This window comes from Maniola hyperantus, chromosome 7, assembly GCF_902806685.2.
Source record: "Maniola hyperantus chromosome 7, iAphHyp1.2, whole genome shotgun sequence".
NCBI lineage: Eukaryota > Metazoa > Arthropoda > Insecta > Lepidoptera > Nymphalidae > Maniola > Maniola hyperantus.
The window spans coordinates 16,444,591-16,465,550 of record NC_048542.1 but is presented as its reverse complement, the minus strand read 5'-3'; the positions used below and the strand labels follow the sequence as shown (position 1 = coordinate 16,465,550).

The window sequence follows — 20,960 nt, the reverse complement described above, 5'->3', positions numbered from 1 at the left end:
TTCCCTTTTAGCAGAAGACTGCGACAGTAATTAAGTATTTATTAATTACTGCGACCTAATTAACTTTCTCTCTCCGGTCGTTCCTTGATTACTGAAGATCGTGCTCCTGGCAAGTTCCCAGCCTCGAACGGATCAGCTGTTTCCATTTCCATTTAGTGATAGTTTAAAACTGGCCCGATTTGAACTGCTTCAATCGATCGGTCAGAACATCTTCTTAGTGAGCGGCCTCTCCCTCTTCTGCCTCTCTAATATCTCTTTTCAACAAGATGTAGATTTTGGAATTTGCGTGCAGACAATGGACTTTGCCTAGACGGCAGACCCCAAATTAAAGAACAAATGTTTAATTAATAGACACTTCCGAAAAATCTCGAATGCAAAACAACGGAAATGCCTAAAACTTATAATCTCTTGAAGTAATTATCACCCCCATGTAGATATAAGTATTATACGATAATAATGGTTTTACCGATTGTGTTATTATAATATTATAGTGTTTTTGGTGTTTTTATAAACAATGATTTTCGGATTGCGTGTTCGGGGTCAACCGTCAAGTTGTTACTGATAATTGTTATTATTACTGTTACTGATAACGGTGACGCACCTACGTACCGGTCATGGACTCAAGGATTTATAAACAAGACTAGTTGCCCCATCCCGCCTTCGCTCGGCTTTTAGAAAATTGCTAAAGGATTTTTAATTTTTAATCGAAAGTAAATAACCAAGTAAGGGGGATTCCAACATCAATGGTACCAACTTATATGTAACTTATGGATATAACGTGAAAAATGAGGGACTTTTTTACAAATCATCCCTTATTAAGTACTGGACACTTGACAGAGCCGTCCCATAAATGGCTGCAGTACTCCGTTCACGATCGAACCAAGCTTGGTATAAAGTTAGAAGCTGTTCCGGCGTGACGCGCTGTTTGACTTTCTTAAGGATGCCAAGTTTGCTGCTGGCTGTCTTAGCATACGTGTGGGTGCAGGATGGTTCTGATAAGTGGAGCCTGTGTACCTGTGTGAGGGTGCAGGGGTGCAGCACCTCGGCCTGCATGTGCAGCTCGGCGCGGTGGATGAGCGCGGCCGGAGCCGTGATCCAGGCGGAGCGCAGGCCCGAGCTCACCACCTTGGACAGCGAGTCCAGCCGGATGACGCGACCGCACACGTCAAGCGAGAGGAACGATGGTGGCACTTTCTGGAACCAAATATAGAAATACTGCAGACTAGATCTGGACTGGGGTCTGGACTGGACTAGATCTGGATCGACTGGGTCTCGTGACTGCAGTGGCACGGCTGTACCACAAGTGGGGGATAAAGGCGCTGGACTACTGTGTCGCTCTTTATACCTAACTACTTAATTGTGATACGGGTGATTCTGTACGGGAGCGGTGTGCGGGCTCGACCGTACCAAAGGGAGATCTCCCACCGAGCGGTTGTCTTGCTCGGAAGCGCCAGCTGGGCCGACGGTTGTGTCTTGAAACTTCTATATATAGTCTAGATTGCAGAAAACTCCGTTAGTGCGAGTACTATCGGCGGTACATTTGTTCGGGACTACGTCATGAAATGTTATCGATTGAACAGCGCCATCTAGTTTCTACTGTGGCAACCGCCACACTACCAAATGTGTTAATTTTCTAATGCCACGTATAAACTAATTAAGGATATCGGATTTAAACTCAACTCTAACACTTTTTAGGGTTCCGTACCTCAAAAGGAAAAAGGAACCCTTATAGGATCACTTCGTTATCTGTCTATCTGTCCATCTGTCGTGTCTGTCAAAAAAACCTATAGGGTACTTCCCGTTGACCTAGAATGAGGACGACCAAAGAAAAGGTGGATGGATTGCGTGAAAGAGGGTATGCGTGAAAAAGGAGTGGATAATACGTTGACGGATGACAGAAGTGAGTGGAAGAAGAAGACATGTTGTGTTGACCCCACGTAGCGTGGGATAAGGTAAGGAAGAAGAAAAAGAAAACATCTTTATGAAAATATCTTTACCGGTTGAGCTATTGAGGCTCAACCGGTAAAGGAGTAGACTGAAAACCGAAAGGTCGACGGTTCGAACCCCGCCCGTTCATTTAACATGGCTAATATTCTTTATTAAAAAAAACTAGACATAGACAGGTTCATACGCCTAGGAAGATCTATTCTATATAAATACAGACTTTTGTGTGTGGAATGCGGACACAGTACAGGAATAGGAAGCTGATGGCCGTATCTATTCGTTATCTATGGTTCCGCGTCTATTCACGATAATTTGTGTTCCTCTTAATTAAGAAGTACTGTAGGTACTAGGTAGGTATAAACAAGCAAAAGATAACGATAATAATTATTGTGATAAATAAAAAAACCGGCCAAGTGCGAGTCAGACTTGCCCACCGAAAGTTCTGTATTGCAATCATATTTTTTCATCATTTTGCACGATAAATCAAAAACATAAAAATAAAACCGGCCAAGTGTGAGTCAAAAATCAGTACCCTAAACAGTAGTATCTACAGACAGACAGACAGACAGAACGGTACAGACAAGACTGCGTGGAATCGGGGTGCTCCAATTTCGTTCTGGTTTAGTGGTCTTTGAGATTGTGGCTTTTCTTGCTCGCCACAACGCGTTGTGGTGGTATAGCAAGATAGCCAGTGCCACTTCAGCTTCGCAACCCGCTGAGCTATGTCCGTTACTCTGATTCTCCTACGGATCTCCTCATTTCTGATTTAATCACGTACAAAAACTCCATCGCCCGCTGAGTGACTCTGAGCTTTCTTATGAGGTCCATAGTTAGCGACCATGTCTCGAATCCGTATGCCATCTCCGGTAAAATGCGCTGTTCGGAGACCGGTCTTCAAGAATTGACAAATTTTGGACAAGAAGATATCTCGAAGCTTCCTGAACGCTGCCCAGCCGAGTTGGATTCGGCCGAGTTGGATTCGGTGGCTCACTTTTTCCTGAAATTGGACCTATCTAGCTGGACCTATCCAGCTAGGTAGGTCCAATATCCAGCTATAGTCGAGAGGGCGAACCCTCAGGCCTCGCGTTATCCCGGTGCGGGGTCCCCCTGCCTCATACTCCGGCCATCTCGACCTGACGCGTACTATAGGTCACACAACTCACTTCAGTGTAGTTCAGGAACATGTAAGGGTCGTCCTCCACTATCAGCAGGTCGTACTTGCACGCCAGCTCGTAGATCTGCCGCCGCCTGGGCTCGGGCAGCACGGTGCCGGTGGGGTTGTTGCCCGTGGGGATCAGGTACAGCATCTTGGGCATCGGCAGCCCCCGGGTCAGCCGCTCGTTGAGGGCCGACTCCAGGGTGTCGGGGATCATGCCGTCCTCGTCCTCCGGGATGCCGATGATGTCAGGTTTGTAAGGCCTTAGCTGAAACAACTCTTCCGCTTATTTTCAAAAAACCATCTGCTCTATTAGGTTGCCTGGAAGAGATCGCGAAACCTAATAATAATAACTAGGTACCCATGTGCATTAAAAACATGTCTTTTATAAAGGACTCCAGCTAGATTAACTAGATAATGTCCGCGACTTCGTACGCGTGGATTTAGGTATTTGAAAATCCCGTGGGAACTCTTTGATTTTCCGGGATAAAAAGTGTAGCCTATGTCACTCTCCATGCTCTTAAACTATACTCATGCAAAAAATCCGTTGCTTCGTTGCGACGTGATTGAAGAACAAACTAACAAACCAACAACCAAACAAACAAGCACACTTTCGCATTTTTAATAGGGGTAGTGATTCCAAATTTCAGCCAGATCGCTAGGCACAATTTCAGCCAGATCGCTAGGCACAATTTCAGCCAGATCGCTAGGCACAATTAATGTTGCGTAAAGGATCTAACAAACATTCAAACATTAAAGATTAGGATTACCTACTTTCAAATCTAAGCTCAATTAGAAGTTAAAATATAATCCAACGGTTTATCGGTACTCGGTAGTGCATCGGTGCCATGACTAATGATCGTGAATTAACATTTAATTAATTAATTGTTATCAGTTATCGCATAGATACGTCATAGTAAACACATGTAGTCACTTACATCTCTAATTAAATTTATATTATCAATATTATCTGTTTATTGAGCATGTTTTATATTATCTAATTATTATTATTATATCGCGGCCGAAAGTATCGACATCGACCTTTAGGAGACCTTTAGGAGGACCAGATTTGTAGAGCGTTGTCCCTGTCGTTGAGAACGACAACGTCATATAAGTAGGTATGAGTGGCATAGACAATGCTCTACAAAGCCGACATGTCATTCTAAAGGCCGATGTACATTAATTTCTGCCGCGACCTGTATATGCCTACCCTACTATGTTTTCGTATATTCTATATCAGTCGAACCTACGGGACTGAAACAAAAAATGTTCAGAACTTTGGACCATTGGACCATTGGGTAAACTGGCGAAAAATTTGGCCACGAAAAATACAAAATTTGTTTTCAATTTTCAAATAGCTCCGTATAATATATCATGCTTTTTAACCGACTTCCATAAAAGAGGTGGTTCTCAATAATTCGGCCCGTTTTTTTCAAAAATGAAACCCCACGGCCTCGGATAAAATGCCAAGATTTCTTGAGTTAATAGCGCGGCCGTGCTCCTACAGAGCCTTTTTCGTTATCGATGGAGTTTTTTAGGGTTCCGTACCTCAAAGGTACCAATGGAACCCTATTACTAAGCCTCCGCTGTCCGTCCGTCTGTTGTCAGCGGGCTGTATCTTGTGAACCGTAATAGTAGACAGTTGACATTTTCACAGAATGTATAGGTTTTACTGCCGCTACAACAACGAATAATAGAAATTTCAAAATAACCGCCAAGAAAATTAATAAAATTAAAAAGTGTTATTTCTTGTACGATGGTACGGAACCCTTCGTATGCGAGTCCGACTCGCACTTGACCGGTTTTATAATATGGACGCCTTATAAACCTGTCCGTTTATTTGTGGAGTGCGCTCCATTCGAGTTCTAGTTTTTGCACCGTTTGCATGCAACTGGTATTGGCTTCCTGTATAGTCCGTAAGCAATGACTCCTCACGCGCCATTTTAACTGTATGGCTCAACTGTCATACTGCGTGTGGAAGTCCCTACAAGAGATATATGTCCAGCTGTGGACGTCGATCGGTTGATTATGATGATATTCCCTCCCTCCCTGCGGGGGTCGGGGTTGACGACCTCCCTTACCTCCCCGACGGTCTTATTAGTGGGAGGTCCCGGGTTCGATTCCTGGCAGAGATTAGGAATTTTATAATTTCTAAATTTCTGGTCTGGTCTGGTGGGAGGTCTTGGCCGTGGCTAGTTACCACCCTACTGGCAAAGCCGTGCCGCCAAGCGATTTAGCGTTCTGATACGATGCTGTGTAGAAACCAAAGGGGTATGGGTTTAATAAAAACTGCCATACCCCTTCCAGGTTAGCCCGCTTCGATCTTAAACTGCATCGTCACTTACCACCAGGTGAGATTGCAGTCAAGGGGTAACTTGTATCCGAATTTTAAAAAAATACTCACGACGCTGAAGACGCCGGAGTATGAGTACTCGGTGGTGACGACGGCGTCGCCGGTGTTGAGAAGCAGCTCTGCGCACTGGTAGATGCCGTGCTGCGCGCCGCTCGTGGCCAGCACGTCGCGCGGCGCGGGCAGCGCGGGCGGCCGGTGCAGCTGCTGCTGCCACGCGTGCAGCTCCAACAGCAGCGGCGGCAGTCTAGAGGATTGATGGGAAATGAGGTAAGCATCTTTAGTGTTGTGGTACCTAATGCCTTGCAATGCGTGACCACTTGTGGACTACGACCAAACCCTTCTCATACTGAGTGGAGACCCATTGGTCTGTAGTGCGCCGGCTGAGTTGATCATGATGAATCAACGCGTTATCAATAGTTATTAGTTACCCCTGGGAAGGTATGTACTGCAGCGCGGTGGCCAACTCCTTCTCATCGAAGACCATCTTGCCGCCCGCCCTGGTGCTGAGCTCGAGGCGCGTGAAGGGGAAGATGGCCTCGTTGGGCATGCCCTCCGCCAGCGATATCATGCGCTTGCCCACCTTGTAGGCCAGAGAGGCTGCAACAATCAGAACAATATGAGATATCGCAAAAATTGAATACCATGTTCTGAGGAAATAGTATCATTCACATCAGCCAGCAGAGCAGCAGCAAACTGTGAATCTTGGCACTCTTGTGTGATCGACATCCAATCTACCTACTCGTACGAAACGTTCTTCGCTCAACGTTTCTGATACGAAACGCTAAGGTGTGGAATACCCTTCCACCGTCCGTCCGTGTTTCCTGCTAAGTATAACTTGAATATCATCAAGGCAATAAGCTTCAGTGAATAGGCATACGCTTCTAGGCGAGCGCGCTCCAACCCAGACCTACAATTCCTTTTTAACTTTCAAAAAGGAGGTGATGGTACATAGGTCATAGGTCTCTTGTAGGGACTTCTATACGCCACGGCCTTGCGCCGCGCCTGAATCCAGCGGTATCCTGCGACTCGCTTGATGTCATCCGTCCACCTAGTGAGGGGTCTTCCAACGCAATGCTTTTCGGTGCTAGGTCACCATTCCAGGACCTTGGGACCCCGACGTGTATCGGTTGACTATCTGCCCTGCCTATTGCTACTTCAGGTTCGCAACCCGCTGAGCTATATCGGTTACTCTGCGGAGTCATTCAGCTGAGACAGCTATGCTTGGAGTTGCATGCAGCTCTATGATTCAAAGATTCTTTATTTGCGGAAACATTTCGCAATCTGATGAAATCAGAAATGAGGAGATTCGTAGGAGAACGAGAGTAACCGACATAGCTCAACGGGAAAACACAAGTGGTACAACAACAAATAATATTTGTGTGCAAAATTACAAAATGAAAATAAATAAAAATGTGATAAAATTCGGAAGAAATCGCAGCGTGGGGGCAGGGCGATAACGAGTCAGTTTCATAATGATAACAGATATTTTAATTTGCAAAATGTTCAAAACACGATAACAAATACGTAGGTATCTGCGAGTATATTGATGCAAAAATATACGATGACGTGCGAAATAAAAAAGCACTTTTCAGTGAGTTGATTAACTTGAAAGAAATTTGCATTTTAATAATTTTTATTCTTTCAGTAAAATACCTTGATGTTACCATTGATTTTTTTATTTTCGTAAGTAAAAAAGATACCTGTTTTTTTAACTAATCAAAAAAATATAACAAAATCGACGCATGACTTCAATATAGGTTTGAAGTAAAGCGTTTGACTTTGAAATCGGTTTGTTATTTTAGAACATTGAAAATTGTTTATTTATTGTCGTATTCGTAGGTACATAGACGCTATGGATCGCTAGGTACAATGTTTTACTTAAAATGATGGGACGACAAATTATTATAATACTTTCCATTCACGCTTGAAGAACATTAAATTACAAGGACATGACACTGAAATATTTTCACTTTCATCATCACCATAATCAACCCATCACCGGCTCAATGCAGAGCACGGGTCTCCTCTCAGAGTAAGAAGGTTTTTGGCCATAGTCTACCACGCTGGCCATGTGCGAATTGGTAAACTTCACACACCTTTGAGAACATTATGGTATGCAGGTTTCCTCACGATGTTTTCCTTCACAGTCAAAGCAAGTAATATTTAATTACTAATTTAGATGACTCACTTATTTGTCTGGTGAACGCCGGCTCCCTCCTCAAGGCTCTCTTACTGAAAAATCTGGCGTAATCCTTGTCGTCCAAGACCCTATATTTCTGGTCCAAGTCGCACTTTGTGTCGGAGTAGAACTTGAAAATGTCCTCCACGTTGGACGAGTAACGACATCTCGTCACCGCACACAGCGGTTTTGCGTCAACCAATTTCTTGAACATTTTTGCATTCATTCTTGGTAAAGGCTTCACTATCATTTTTCAAAATAATTTTTTTCCAAACAATAGAACTTTGATTTTTTTGTTAAAAGTTAGGTACACTCTAAATTTAGCAAACAATTTTGAAATTCTAAAATGATTTTAGTGATTCTTTGGTGCTTTAAAAATAGCAATGTTACCACTCAAGAACACTAGTTTTTTGTAAACCGTAATCTAGCAATATCAGTAACTATAACATTGTATACCTATACGATAATATATCATTACTAAGATGTGTGTATTCCGACCGTCTGGTCGCGCACTGAAATCCGCAATGAACTAAAACCGAGCAAATGATAAGAAATGTTTCAATTTTATTTAAATTTTCAGCAACGCCGCCAATTCAATGATAAAATATATTTAATTGATAACAACATTTCGGTTTTAAATTACTTCATTACACTGTAATCGCATGATTAATTTAATTATTACGTAGATTCGACAAAGTTAATCGGGTTTTGTTACCTGAAATGTTCAGCCACAAATTCAACGCTTTAAAAACAATGATATTGTAATTTCTGTAAATATTTCACTTTACGACCTTAACTTTATACAATACGAGTAAACCACTAAATTTCATTTAAGTAGCTATTTAAGCACAGACATAAAATAGAGAAATTAGGCGAAAAAATTAAATGGATAGGTAGGTACTCACCATTTCATAATTTGAATGATTTAGAGTTTCGTGGTGAAGAGAATTCGCTTCCTGAGGGTGTAGCGAGCGTGATAGACTCCGGAAACAAACTGGAAAACGACACAGAGAAAAACATATTTTATGACAAGCCCTTTATTGCAATGTATAAAAATAGTGCCAACTAGTAAAGCCTCAAATCGCATATAGGGAATGCAAATGGTATCCGGAATCTTATGATCCACAAACTAACCCAGCCTTAGAGCCACTGGCCCATAGGAATTAGGATATGAGCTTGCCTATAGTACGCAGGTTAGCGGGGGGGTGTGTACGGGGCGTGCCCACCCCAATTGCCATTTCGACCTGTCGTGTACTATAGTTTAGGGGGTAGGACTCTATGAAAGTTATAGGTAAGTAACCAAGTTATGGTCAATAAATATTCATTTCATTTCACTGGACCCACGAAATAATTCAAAAGTGTTCACAAAATAATGAGAATGGTTATAACCTCATAACACGCGAGTACTGGTCGGCCAGATGGTCGAAGGAGGGCAGAGGGACAGGCTCGTAGCTCTTCAGGGCCAAGTACGGCGCTCCAGCGTTCACGGCTGACCTTGTCTGTGTACAGATGATATAACTTGTAACCTCATAACACGCGAGTACTGGTCGGCCAGATGGTCGAAGGAGGGCAGAGGGACAGGCTCGTAGCTCTTCAGGGCCAAGTACGGCGCTCCAGCGTTCACGGCTGACCTTGTCTGTGTACAGATGATATAACTTGTAACCTCATAACACGCGAGTACTGGTCGGCCAGATGGTCGAAGGAGGGCAGAGGGACAGGCTCGTAGCTCTTCAGGGCCAAGTACGGCGCTCCAGCGTTCACGGCTGACCTTGTCTGTGTACAGATGATATAACTTGTAACCTCATAACACGCGAGTACTGGTCGGCCAGATGGTCGAAGGAGGGCAGAGGGACAGGCTCGTAGCTCTTCAGGGCCAAGTACGGCGCTCCAGCGTTCACTGCTGACCTTGTCTGTGTACAGATGATATAACTTGTAACCTCATAACACGCGAGTACTGGTCGGCCAGATGGTCGAAGGAGGGCAGAGGGACAGGCTCGTAGCTCTTCAGGGCCAAGTACGGCGCTCAGCGTTCACGGCTGACCTCGTCTGAGTACAGACAACAGGTATGTTTAGTTATTCTAGATGCCTTACAATTAATATTATTGGCAAGCAGATTAGGGTCATGAACATGATTTTTATTATATTATTTCTCTAACTAATTACGATTTACCGAACCGACCTTGACCTTGAAGTGGAGGTCATCATTGTATTGCAAATTCAGTAATAGAACATGAGACACTAGATACAATAATAGCCAATCTGAATAAATGATTTGACTTTGACTTTGACCAGAAAAGTGTCCAGATCACACTTACAGCTTCCTTGTCGCTTTCCATTTCATGTAGCTTCTTGTTCAAGTCGTGTTTCAGTCCTCGCATCAACACGAAATCCTTTTCTAGTATTCCTTGAAGTCCTGTGAATAATACTGACGTGTAGTCAGTGTGTATTTTATAATTTTCATGACAGTGTTTTACCTACACTTCAAGGAAATTTCAAAATTATTTTAAATACGTATCAAAAATTGCGGAATTACGTCTTCTAGTTCCGCAATTTTTGATATGTAGGTATTTAAAATTATTAAGTGTGTATTGTTTAGTATGTAAATAACTATATAATACGTAAAATTTAACTCCTCAGGCCCAATTTTTTACCGACTTCCAAAAAGGAAGTGGTTCTCAATTCGGCCCGTTTTTGTTTCGACTTTTTTTTAACTTTATGTTTTAAGTTTCATGTCAAAAGTACGTTTTTAGACCTTTATTTTAAAGGTGAACCGCACTTTATAACCGACTTCCAAAAATGGAGGTAGTTCTCAATTCAGTCCGCTTTTGTTTAATTGATGCACCGAATTTTTCGAGGTTTCTGGACCGATTTGCAAATATTTTTTTTTGAAGTAGGTACATTGTACAACCAAGAAGTTTTAAGTAAAGATGATATAATCTTACCAGCTTTTTCCAAGAGCTCGTCAAGATCTTGCAGTGTTTCCTCCGCAGCCACTGGCGCCAGGAACCTGGGAGAAGGGGGACATGGCTTGGAGAGCTTGGCAACTGAGGCTGGAGGCGCTGGAAATACAATAAATAGTGAATTCTAGGTTTACCAATTTATTAATTCCACTTTCTCTGTAATTCTATTCTATTCTACTTTCTTCTACACTGGCGATCTCCGCTGTGCTAGTGACGTCTAGCCTCCAAGGGAGGGAGTGAGCATAAGGGACAAGGCGGGGACATAAAATAATTTGTAGGGAATCAAGAAGGCGCTCCGGGAAAACGCCAATCGCAAGTACCGAATGGGCGCCCTCCCGCGATTCGTCCCATATTACAACCAAGATGTTGGTGGGCCATTGGAGGTGAAGGGTTGTGCACTGGTCCAAAACTTGTGAGTCCATGAAAGACCAGCGCTTTGCCCGTGCTCCCACCACAGACAGCCAACGCTGATCGGAGTCCATTTTAGTACCAGGTACATTACTACAAACATCAGCTTATTTCAAATTATTTGCCTGTAGCTATTTCTAGAACTGTGGTTCCAAATAAACGCTTTTCCTCCTTGTTATTGGTAATAACCGCGACCGATAAAAAATACCGCGACTTCCTCAGCAACCTAATGTAGTAGGTTTCAATCTTCGATCTTCAATCTAGGTAATCAGTCTTTGTTGATATAGGATCACTTTATTGTGTGTCTGTCTGTCCGTCTGTCAAGAAACCTATGGGGTATTTCCTGTTGACCTAGAGTCATGAAATTTTGTAAGTAGGTAGGTCTTATAGCACAAATAAAGGAGGAAAAATCCGAAAACCGTACATGAACAAATAATTAGTATTTTCAATTTTCAAAGTAAGACAACTGTACCAAGTGGGATATCATATAAAATGGGCTTTACTTGTTCATTTGATTTATCGTGCAAAATGTGAAAAAATACCCGTGTACGGAACCCTCGGTGCGCGACTCTGACTCGCACTTGACCGGGATTTTTTTATTTTTTATTTGCAAATTTTAGGTATAAAAATGGGCGAACCAATTAAATCGGCAGGCAGTTCCCAGAAGGAAGGTCGCCTCGCGCGCAGGGTGTCTCCCGGCGGCGCCAGCACGGGGTCGTCCAGCTCGCGCAGCGCGATGCTGCACACGTAGTCGCAACAGGTGACCAGGATCTCCCCGCGGTTGAACCGGAGGTTTTCACTTGAACCATACACATATGTAGCACGTTGAGCAAAAAGGGACGGATAGACCAGAGAACAAATTAATCGAAGAGGTGGTTCCAACATCAATGGGAGAAACATATTTCAAACTAATTATGGAGAACTCTCAGGTTTTTAAAGCATAATTCTGGGCAGAAATAAACTCGCCAGAACAGACTTACGGGTCTCGCTCCAGGCCCCGCTCGTCCCAGGCCGTGGGCCCCGGCTCGGGCTGCAGCAGGAGGCCGCCCGTGGAGCCCTGGTACACGCTGGAGCCGCGGCGCGAGCCCGAGGGTATGCTCGCTACATCTTCCTCTGCTTCTTTCTTACGAGGTGGACCTTCACAATGAAAAAAAACTTGTAGGTCTGACAACCTCTATGACGCAGTTATCTTAAAAATTCTCCTTCTTCTCAATCGTTCACTCTTGACAGAGTGGTCGTGGCTTCAAATTCTTCACTGCTGCTCGTGCGATCTCCCTCCAGCGACTTCTGTAGGTGGCATATTATGCATACACACGGAGACAGGCGTCTTAAAAATTAATAATAATCTTATTGTCTTGAGCGATGGAGAGACCTATGCGAGGAGTTTCTCTACGTGATTGAATCAGAAATGAGGAGATCCGTAGAAGATTCAGAGTAACCCATACAGACATAGCTCAACGGATTGCGAAGCTGAAGTGATAATGGGCAGAGCACATAGTTCGAAAAACCAGCAGACGTTCGTTGGGGTTCCGAGGTGCTGGAATGGCGACCTCCTCGCGCAGGAAAGCATAGCATTGGAAGCCCCCCCCCCCCCCCCTACCCCCAAGGTGGACAAACGACAAACGAGTCACAGCCCACAGGGGGCTGCTGGATGGTGGCAGTGCAAGACTGTGGTGTGTGGAAATTCCTACAAGAGACCTATGTCCAGCGTGGACGTCTATCGGATGATGATGATGATGATAGTCTTACAAAGCTTAATAAGTGTAGACTTACCAGGATGTATGCTGATGGTTCCGAAGTCAGGCTTCTTGCCGAGAACTCCAAGAAAGGGGAACTTGATTTTCACTGTTTGCAGAAGACACTCCTCGTATAGATCCCAAATATGGACGAACTGTTTAAAAAATTGAGTTTGAGCAAATTAGGAGTCTGGACATACTCCTAATATAAAATTCAAGATTTGTAGTTTTTATGGTGCATTGGTACTACTTATACTGCTACTTATACTGGAAATATGATGCCACCAGCTAAGCCGTACCGAAAATTTTGAGTTTCAGCCTGTTAAAAGTGGAATTTACTTCATTGAGATTAGGGCGCACTAACCATCGGCATCGTATTGTGACTTACGAACTGATATCGTCAGGTGAGATCACAGTACCACCATACAAAAAGCCAGGAAGTGTCTCAGTACACTCTACAGAAGTGAAGCTGTATGCTGTCTCGCTCACTCCACTGCTGTGCCCGTTTCATCCGTTAGGGCGTTTGAGCACCCATCCGTGAAATCACGGATTCCGTAAAAATATGAATCGAATGAGCGAGTGTATGACGGCCACTTCGAAGAATCACTAATACGAACCGAATACGGATAAGTGCACAAAGGCCTTTAGTGTAGGAGGGATCTGTGGTTTCATCATCGCGTTCAGTAGTTCATACTTTATTTGGCAATGATATTATGTGCCATTTAGGTCCTCAACCCAAAGTTTCGGTAAGAAGCTTCGAATGAATTGATTGATTGAAATTAGTTGTAAGGTAATGTATTACTCACACAATTACTGCAATAGGCGACAACAATTTCCATGGAGACGATGACGGCTACATCCAGCACGGCAGGGGAGCCGGGCACGGAGAGGCTGGCGAACAGGCAGCCCTGCGTCTCCCACAGCCGCACTACGCCGTCCGGGCTGCCCGTCACCAGCAGGTGCAGGGCTGCCACCATGTGGAAACAGCTGACACCCTGGGAACCGAACAACTCTACACACAGAGACTATGACAACACAAGCATGAGCCACGCGCGTGGAACCACGTGAAATGCAACAACTAAAGTATACCAGTACAGTTACACAGTACATCAGACGCAGACTCCACTTACTCTCTGCACTTTGAACACGTAATCCTCCAGCAGGCCGGGGGCATGCCGGGCGCGCACTCCCACCGTGCTGTCGTGCGAACAGGACCACACCATGTCGCCGTCTCGTGCGTAGCTGACGCGGCGCACGGAGCGCGCGTGCACGCCGCGCCACGTGCTGATGCTGCAGTAGTGGCTGTGAGGAGGGGACGACAGCTCCTGAACAAACATCAGCAGAATTTAAAAAAAAATCAGCCTCCCCTCGCTCTCGCCCCAACCATCCCACTTCCCCCTCCCCGTCCCCATCCCCGTCCCCCTCGCCCTCCCTCTTCCTCTCACCCCTCTCCCTACCCCTATACCTATCGCTTGTTATAACGGTGTGGGAAAACATCGTACAGTGCGTGGCCAAAAGTGATGAACATCGATCTTTAGAAGGAGATCGCAGATTTGTAGCTGTCTAGGTTATTGAGGCCGACAAATCGTCATATGGGTATGAGTGACAGAGACAATCGCTCTACATACCTGAAATGTCATTCTAAAGACCGATGTTCATCACTTTCGGCCGGGTACTGTAACCTGCATGCCTGAGATTTCTCCATAATGTTTTTAAAGGTGTATGAAGTCTGCCAATCTGCACTTGGTGAACGTGGCGAACTATTGCCAAACCCTTGTCATTTTTAGAGGAGACCCGTACTCAGTAGTGAGCCGGCGGTGGGTTGATGATGATGACTTGAAGAAGAAAGTAGTAACTTTTTTCTTTTTCTCGTCATCATTCCTCATACGTATGGCTAAATTTTGAAATATTCCTCCGTGAGGTTTCCTGCCAAATATAATCCGAGTATCTTTAAAACAAGACTGCATAGGTAACTTATAGGTAAACGCATCCCATCTTAGGCCTCATCATCACTTTCCATCAGGTGTGATTGTGGTCAAGCGTGTGCCTATAATGAATTAAAAAAATGAACTTACCATCCAAAAGTAATAATTAGTGGTGTCTTGTGTTTTGGTGTAGAACAGCGAGAGCCGGGGCAGCAGGAAGCGCACCCTCGTGACGTCACCGCGCTCCGTGCCCATCATCAGCTCTGACTCGCCTCCGTTCAGCGCACAGTTGTAGGCCAGACACTGTCACACCAAACGTTTCTTACATAGAGATTAGTGGTTGACAGTCCAAGCCAGTATGAGGACTTGCGGGTGACGATGTTGGATAGGATCGTACGCGGGGAAGCGGGGCCGGTCTTCTACACGGACCTCGTCTCATCGGCGGGGAACTACAACCGGCTACAGGAATTCGCGCACCATTGGCATAAGAGGCGAAGCAGCTTGGAGCGTACAGATGCCAGGCCAGCACTACGGAGGAGCAGCAGCGGGGATCTCAGCTGTGCTAGTGACGTCTAGCGTCCAAGGGAGAGAGTGAGCATAAGGGACAAGGTAGAGACAAAATAGTTTGTAGGGAGTCAAGAAGGCGCCCCGGGAAAATGCCAAGAGTAAGTACCGAACGGGCGCCCTCCCGCGATTCGGCCCATATAACCGAGAGGTTGGTGGGGCCATGGGAGGTGGAGGGTTGTCCCAGTTAAAGCATTTGCTGCTCCTTTAGTAGGTATCTAGTGGTGACTAGTAATATAGTGAATATATTATGTATATCGGATACTGCACACTGTACCATGCAGGGTTATCTGTTATGGTAAATTGAGTTTTAGATTCCTCAAATACCGTGGGAATGTTCGGGAGGCCGGTGATGCAGTAGACGGGCGTGTGGGTGACGGCGGTCACGTCGTAGACGCTGAGGCTGCGGTCTGACGCCGCGAACACCAAACTCTGCACGTCCTGCAAATACAGCATCTTGATACAACACCAAGTAAGAAACCAACGCGAAAGAATATCGCTTCTAGGCAGTAGTGCTAGAACATCAAATGAGTTTCTAGAGGTTGGCGAACTGTGTATTTTAAATGTACTCAATTGAAATTTCCGTGATCAATAAATTTAAAAAAAAAGTATATCATATGAACAGCAGTCAAAGAGCACCGCTGTTCCTCAAGACCTGTACAAGGTTCTGTAGCAACAGTAACTACAATGTGAGTAACGAAAAGATTCAAAAGTACAAGGTAAAGGCCTTCAAAATCCTAAAAGATCAAAGCTCTGCTACCAGTTGTTTTCGCCACTGCATTTTCCCTCAATAGAAACCTCTCATTCTCTGTCTTCCAGTCTGGTCTGGTGGGAAGCTTCTGCCGTGGCTACCGCCCTACCGACAAAGCCGTGCTGCCAAGCAATCTTGTTTTTCCATATCCCTTCCATAGCCCGTTTCCATCTTAAATTGTGTCATCACTTACCTACAGGTGAGATTGCAATCAAGGGTTAACTTGTAATGGAATAAAAATAAAAATATTCGTTTCTCATAGCGATCTGGGCGATTCGGTGGCCAACAGTAGTGGTTCGATTAGGACAGCCATGGGCCGTCCGGACCATGAAATTGCTTATTAGAAATAATACGCAAGAGGTTTTGGAGGTAAGTGAAAAGTTGCTTACGTTTAAGTAGATTGCGTCGGTGATCCAACAGTTTTTGACGCGTCGATGCACTCCGGTTCGATGATAAAATATCTGAAATAATAAGAAGAGGCATCATTCTTCTGGAATTGGTTTTCTAGAACGTAAACATTAGATGTAGATTTGATAGCTTCTAGTGAAATTATAATTTAGCACATGGTGTTAATTTTTATCTCATCATCATCATCAATAGGAACCGTTAGACGCAGACAAAGGTCACTTAGAGGGACTTCCACACACCAAGGTCTTGCCCGTCTTGCGCCGCCAGAATCCAGCGGCTTCCTGCGAGTCGTTTGATTTCATCTGTCCACTTAGTGTGCCAGTCTTCCAATGCTGCGCTTTCTGGTACAAGGTCGCCATTCTACCACGTTGGGACCCCAACATCTATCGGTTTTTAACACTATGCGCCCTGTCCATTGCCACTTCAGCTTCGCAACACGTTGAGCTACTGTGACACGGAATTTGACAAGGGTTCTACATAGATTTGCTTTGTCAGTCCTGTGAGAGCAACAGTGATAGGTGCTATTCCGTGAGTACCTCATAGTCGTGCAGCGGCTGCAGCGTGGCGCTGTAGACGCCGACGCGGCCGCCGCGCGACACGCAAGCGTAGCAGAAAGAATTCTCCCTCTCTATGTTCACCAGCTTGACTATCGTTTCACGCTGGAAATTCATTGAATAAAAAGAACTTAGGACTGAGGTTTGTTGTTAGATTTTAGTTTGGTCTTTCGTAGCAAAATTTTTAGAAACATCGGTTTTTCTAAATCACATGTTTTTGGCAATAACTCATGAATAACTTTTTGGGATTAAGTAGTTGCTTTTTGCAAAAAACACCAGTAGATATGCAGAAGCGGTGATAGTCTCACGAACTACTTTTTGGAATTAGTTGTTTTTTTTTCAAAAAAAAATAGTGTTTAAGACCTCAGCCTCCTATTCCTAAGGTTCTGGGTTCGATCCCGGACACGCATCTCTAACTTTTCGGAGTGTATTTTAAAGAATTACGTAATTTTATCCACTTTCATCGTGAGGAAACTTGCATGCCTGACATTTCTCCACTCTCACTCACTCTTCCAATCCACCCATTGGCCAAACAAGACTATGGCCATAGTCTAGTTTGGCCCTAAACCGTTCTCATTCTGAGAGGAGATTCGTGTTGAGGTGAAGATATAATTTATGCCGATGCACTTGCGCAGAAATCTCTGTCAATCATAGCGCGTGTCCGTTCGCTATTGGTTGTTCTCTACACGCCATGATTTTTACGTGCGAATTATGAGCGAGATAGCATAAATCTCTGTATTGTTCTTGTGTTTCAAATCTTAACGTCAAGCAGTAAGGTCTGTATTTCATTGCTAACTTTGCAGTGGTGTAGTCTTCTTACAGCCTGCACGGTGACAGGGGTCCAGCGCTCGCAGCGCGTGCTGGTGGTGCGCGCGCCCGCCGCCACCAGGCGCGTCACCAGCTGGCGCCACCACACGCGCCCGCTGCCGAACGCGTCCAGGGTCTGGAACAGCTGGCGAGCGTGCGGGCTGTATTTGCGGTGACCTGGTGAAAATCACCAAAAACTAACTCAAAAGCTTATGCCATTCTTCATCGTCATACATGGATACCTTTAAGTCAAGAGTGAGTAGACCTTCTAGACAAGCGCACTCCAACCTAGACCTCAACATTGCTCTATCTCTTAGGTAAGGTTGAGGAAAAGCTGACTGACTGACTGACTGATCTATCAACGCACAGCCCAAACTACTGAACGGATCGGACTGCTATTATGACGTAGACATCCGCTAAGAAAGGATTTTAGAAAATTCAACCCCATAAACAAGGGTAAAACAAGGGTTTGAAATTTGTCTAGACGCGAACGAATTCGCGGAAATAAGCTAGTCTCACAATAAAAAAAACTAAACAACGTAAACGAAGTTGTGGGTATAATATTTGAGCCTCAATAGCTCAACCGGTAAAGGAGTGGGCTGAAAACCGAAAGGTGGACGGTTCAAACCCCGCCCATTGCACTATTGTCGTACCTACTCCTAGCACAAGCTTGACGCTTAGAGAGGAAACGGGAATATTAGTCATTTAACATGGCTAATATTCTTTTCTTAAAAAAAAATAGTTCAAAAATAAATACCAAAGATGTTGTCCACGGCAGAGATGAATCCCTTCTCGTCGAGACACAAGATGGGAGGCTGCGCGGGCGCCGGCGCCGCGAACTGGATCCCTTCCTCTGCCGCCGCCACTCGCATCACCTCCTCCACCCTTCTGCGGACATGATGGTTTATAGCAAGCAGTGAAGTGGTGTAAGCACCCCACGGGAAAACTGGCTTAACATGTTAGTTAGTTAGTGAGAGTGGTAGACATTTGTAGAAAGTGGTAGAGATTGGTAGACAGTGGTAGAAATTGGTAGAGTGGTAGAAAATAGTATACTAATTACAGTATTACAGATTGGTAGAAAGTGGTAGAGATTGGTAGACAGTGTTAGAGATTGGTAGAAAGCGGCAATATCTTTGAAAGCGGTAAGAAATAGTACAGTGGTAGAGAGTGATAGACGGTGGTAAAGAGTGGTAAACATGGATATAGTCCGTATACAATGACGCCTCACGCGCCATTTTAACTGTCATGTCAAAAGTATGGTTCACATTTAAAATAAGTACTAAAATCGTACTTTTGACATGAAATTTGAAACAAAAAGTTAAAATGGCGCATTAGTAGTTAAATTTTACGCTTTATGAATTCTTCTTCTTCTTCTCAATCGTTCACTCTTGACAGAGTGGTCGTGGCTATGAATTCTTCACTGCTGCTCGCGCGATCTCCCTTCAGCGACTTCTGTTGTTGGCATTATGTGCACACGCGTTATGAATACCTAGTGGTAAACAATGGAAGACTGTAAAAGACTAATAATGTAGGTCTACGGCTCAGGTTGTGATACCTGTCAATGTCCACCGCCGCCGCGTTTCTCTCGCGCGCCTTCTTGAAGCATCGCCGCAGCTTGCTGAGCACGGCGGGAGTCAGCTTCCTCAGCAGCTCTCGACACAAAGAGTCCTCGTCCTCGTCACTGTAATACATCGCGACGAGAATTAACGAGGGGTTCCCCCGAACTAAGACCTCGCGGTATTCCACAATTCCCATGAGAAGACGAGCGCCTGTAAAAATGCTGACAGCAATAACGTGAGAAGTTCACTTCACTATTTTTTGCTGTGCGGTTTTATCTTATGCCCATCAAAAATGAAATACTTTTGTTTCTTTATAATATTTATCTAATTTTAGTATTTGTTGTTAAAGTTCAGGATATAACTGAAATTATATACAAGTATCAGTTTCTAATAAGTAGCCCTTTTTGACATATTATAGCGTCGAATTCAATCTCCACTTCAAATCCCCCCATTTCGTATGGGAGCCCCCCTTTTTATATTTTTATGCAATATTCGGCTGAAGGCCACATAGAAGTGATCAAGTTCAAGTAATTCAGAAGTTATAAGTCCCTGACAGACGGACGGACAAGTGCAAGTTCACTCAAGTATAGACTCATAGACCTCGATTCGGAAAGCAGCTCCTATGAGAAGAATCAGCAACAAGGTCAAATTTTATGGAACAGATTAGAATTCTTATTGGGAGGTGAAAGAGTGAGAGCTGAATCCCTCGAAACTAAAAACAGGGATGGGAAAAGGTACGACGACAAGAGAAGAGTGAAAAATTCCAAAGTAGGATTGTATAGTTCGCGCCATTTAAATAGTCGTTCTTGAAGTTAACCGCAAGAAGCGTCGCAATAGCATTTTTAGGCGCCAGTAGGGTGAGCAGAGCACACTAGCCCGCGCGCTTACGCCATCTGCATTAGTGTGAGTGATACATGCGTACACAGTTCGAATGCGCGTGGAACAATACCTGCGCGAGCTCGCACTCGCATCGTAGGTGAGACGTGACTACTTACCTGCCGAGAACTACACCTACATGAAACATACTTAGTATGAAAGGTACGCACCAAGTCAAGCTCTCTTCCGATATGCTCCTCACTGAGTAGCTCCTCTCAAATATCTCCGAGCACTCCTCGTTGAGCGACTTCTGCGACTTGATGGACATGTTGCTCGTCAACACGGCTTCAATACAATGGCCTGTGTTCTGCCTTCTTGTCACACGGTAACCAAAACCATAATCTTTGTTTTGTCGATACGACTGAGTAGAGGGCCCATTTTCAATGGTCAAGAAATAAATTAAGTCATTAATATTTTAGCGCCATCTACCAGATACTGTAAGTACTAGGTAGCAAAGAGAAAACAAAACTGTGCTGCAAGTGTATCTATGACGTTTAGCTAATAATTGTACAGATGGCAGTAGTGGTATTTTATATCTGCTTTCTCTTATTTATTATGTTTTATTGGCATTATAAAATTGTGACTAGGTAAATGTTAAAATTATTTTGCCTACTAGCGATGGCCATGACTTCATCTATGTGGATTTAGATTTTTAAAAATATCCCAGGAATTCTTTGATTTTGACAGACAGACAGACAGATGTTTTCCTTCGCCTTTGTGTGAAGGAAAACATCGTGAAGAAACTTGCATGCCTAAGAGTTCTCCATAATGTTCTCAAAG

General features: G+C 44.3%; 2 protein-coding genes across 3 annotated transcripts in view; both read right to left on the bottom strand.

Moving 5' to 3' along the window:
* The window catches only part of LOC117983527 (kynurenine/alpha-aminoadipate aminotransferase, mitochondrial), a 154,650-nt gene extending 145,613 nt beyond the window's left edge, over window positions 1-9,037 (bottom strand). The window contains exons 1-6 of one of the 2 annotated variants that reach the window (XM_069499983.1): window positions 9,022-9,037; window positions 8,538-8,626; window positions 5,882-6,050; window positions 5,505-5,697; window positions 3,108-3,368; window positions 1,015-1,194 (exon numbers count right to left, since the gene is read on the bottom strand). In XM_069499983.1, coding sequence (XP_069356084.1) covers window positions 1,015-1,194; window positions 3,108-3,368; window positions 5,505-5,697; window positions 5,882-6,021 — 774 coding nt within the window. In that variant the 5' untranslated portion in view covers window positions 6,022-6,050; window positions 8,538-8,626; window positions 9,022-9,037. Of the gene's footprint in view, window positions 1-1,014; window positions 1,195-3,107; window positions 3,369-5,504; window positions 5,698-5,881; window positions 6,051-7,641; window positions 8,139-8,537; window positions 8,627-9,021 lie in introns of those variants that run through there. The other variant, XM_034970095.2, reaches the window with a different exon arrangement.
* LOC138402614 (uncharacterized) lies at window positions 9,015-20,448 on the bottom strand. The gene is made up of 17 exons (XM_069499939.1): window positions 20,351-20,448; window positions 19,301-19,426; window positions 18,503-18,633; window positions 17,735-17,922; window positions 16,921-17,043; window positions 16,366-16,437; window positions 15,553-15,666; window positions 14,812-14,964; window positions 13,867-14,061; window positions 13,543-13,731; window positions 12,774-12,891; window positions 11,981-12,137; window positions 11,639-11,799; window positions 10,575-10,691; window positions 9,948-10,045; window positions 9,414-9,542; window positions 9,015-9,131 (listed from the first exon to the last, which is right to left on the bottom strand). Exons 1-17 carry the CDS (start codon window positions 20,446-20,448, stop codon window positions 9,015-9,017), a joined length of 2,286 nt encoding a protein of 761 aa, XP_069356040.1.
* Window positions 20,449-20,960: the final 512 nt, after the last annotated feature.

Coding starts and splice junctions, on each gene's coding strand:
- LOC138402614 (XM_069499939.1), bottom strand. CDS start 20,448: ATGTCCATCAAGTCGCAGAAGTCGCTCAACGAGGAGTGCTCGGAGATA. Junction 18,634..19,300: donor GCGGCGGTGGACATTGACAG/GTATCACAACCT, acceptor TCATGTCCGCAG/AAGGGTGGAGGAGGTGATGC. Junction 9,132..9,413: donor GGTTACAAGTTATATCATCT/GTACACAGACAA, acceptor ATCTGTACACAG/ACAAGGTCAGCCGTGAACGC.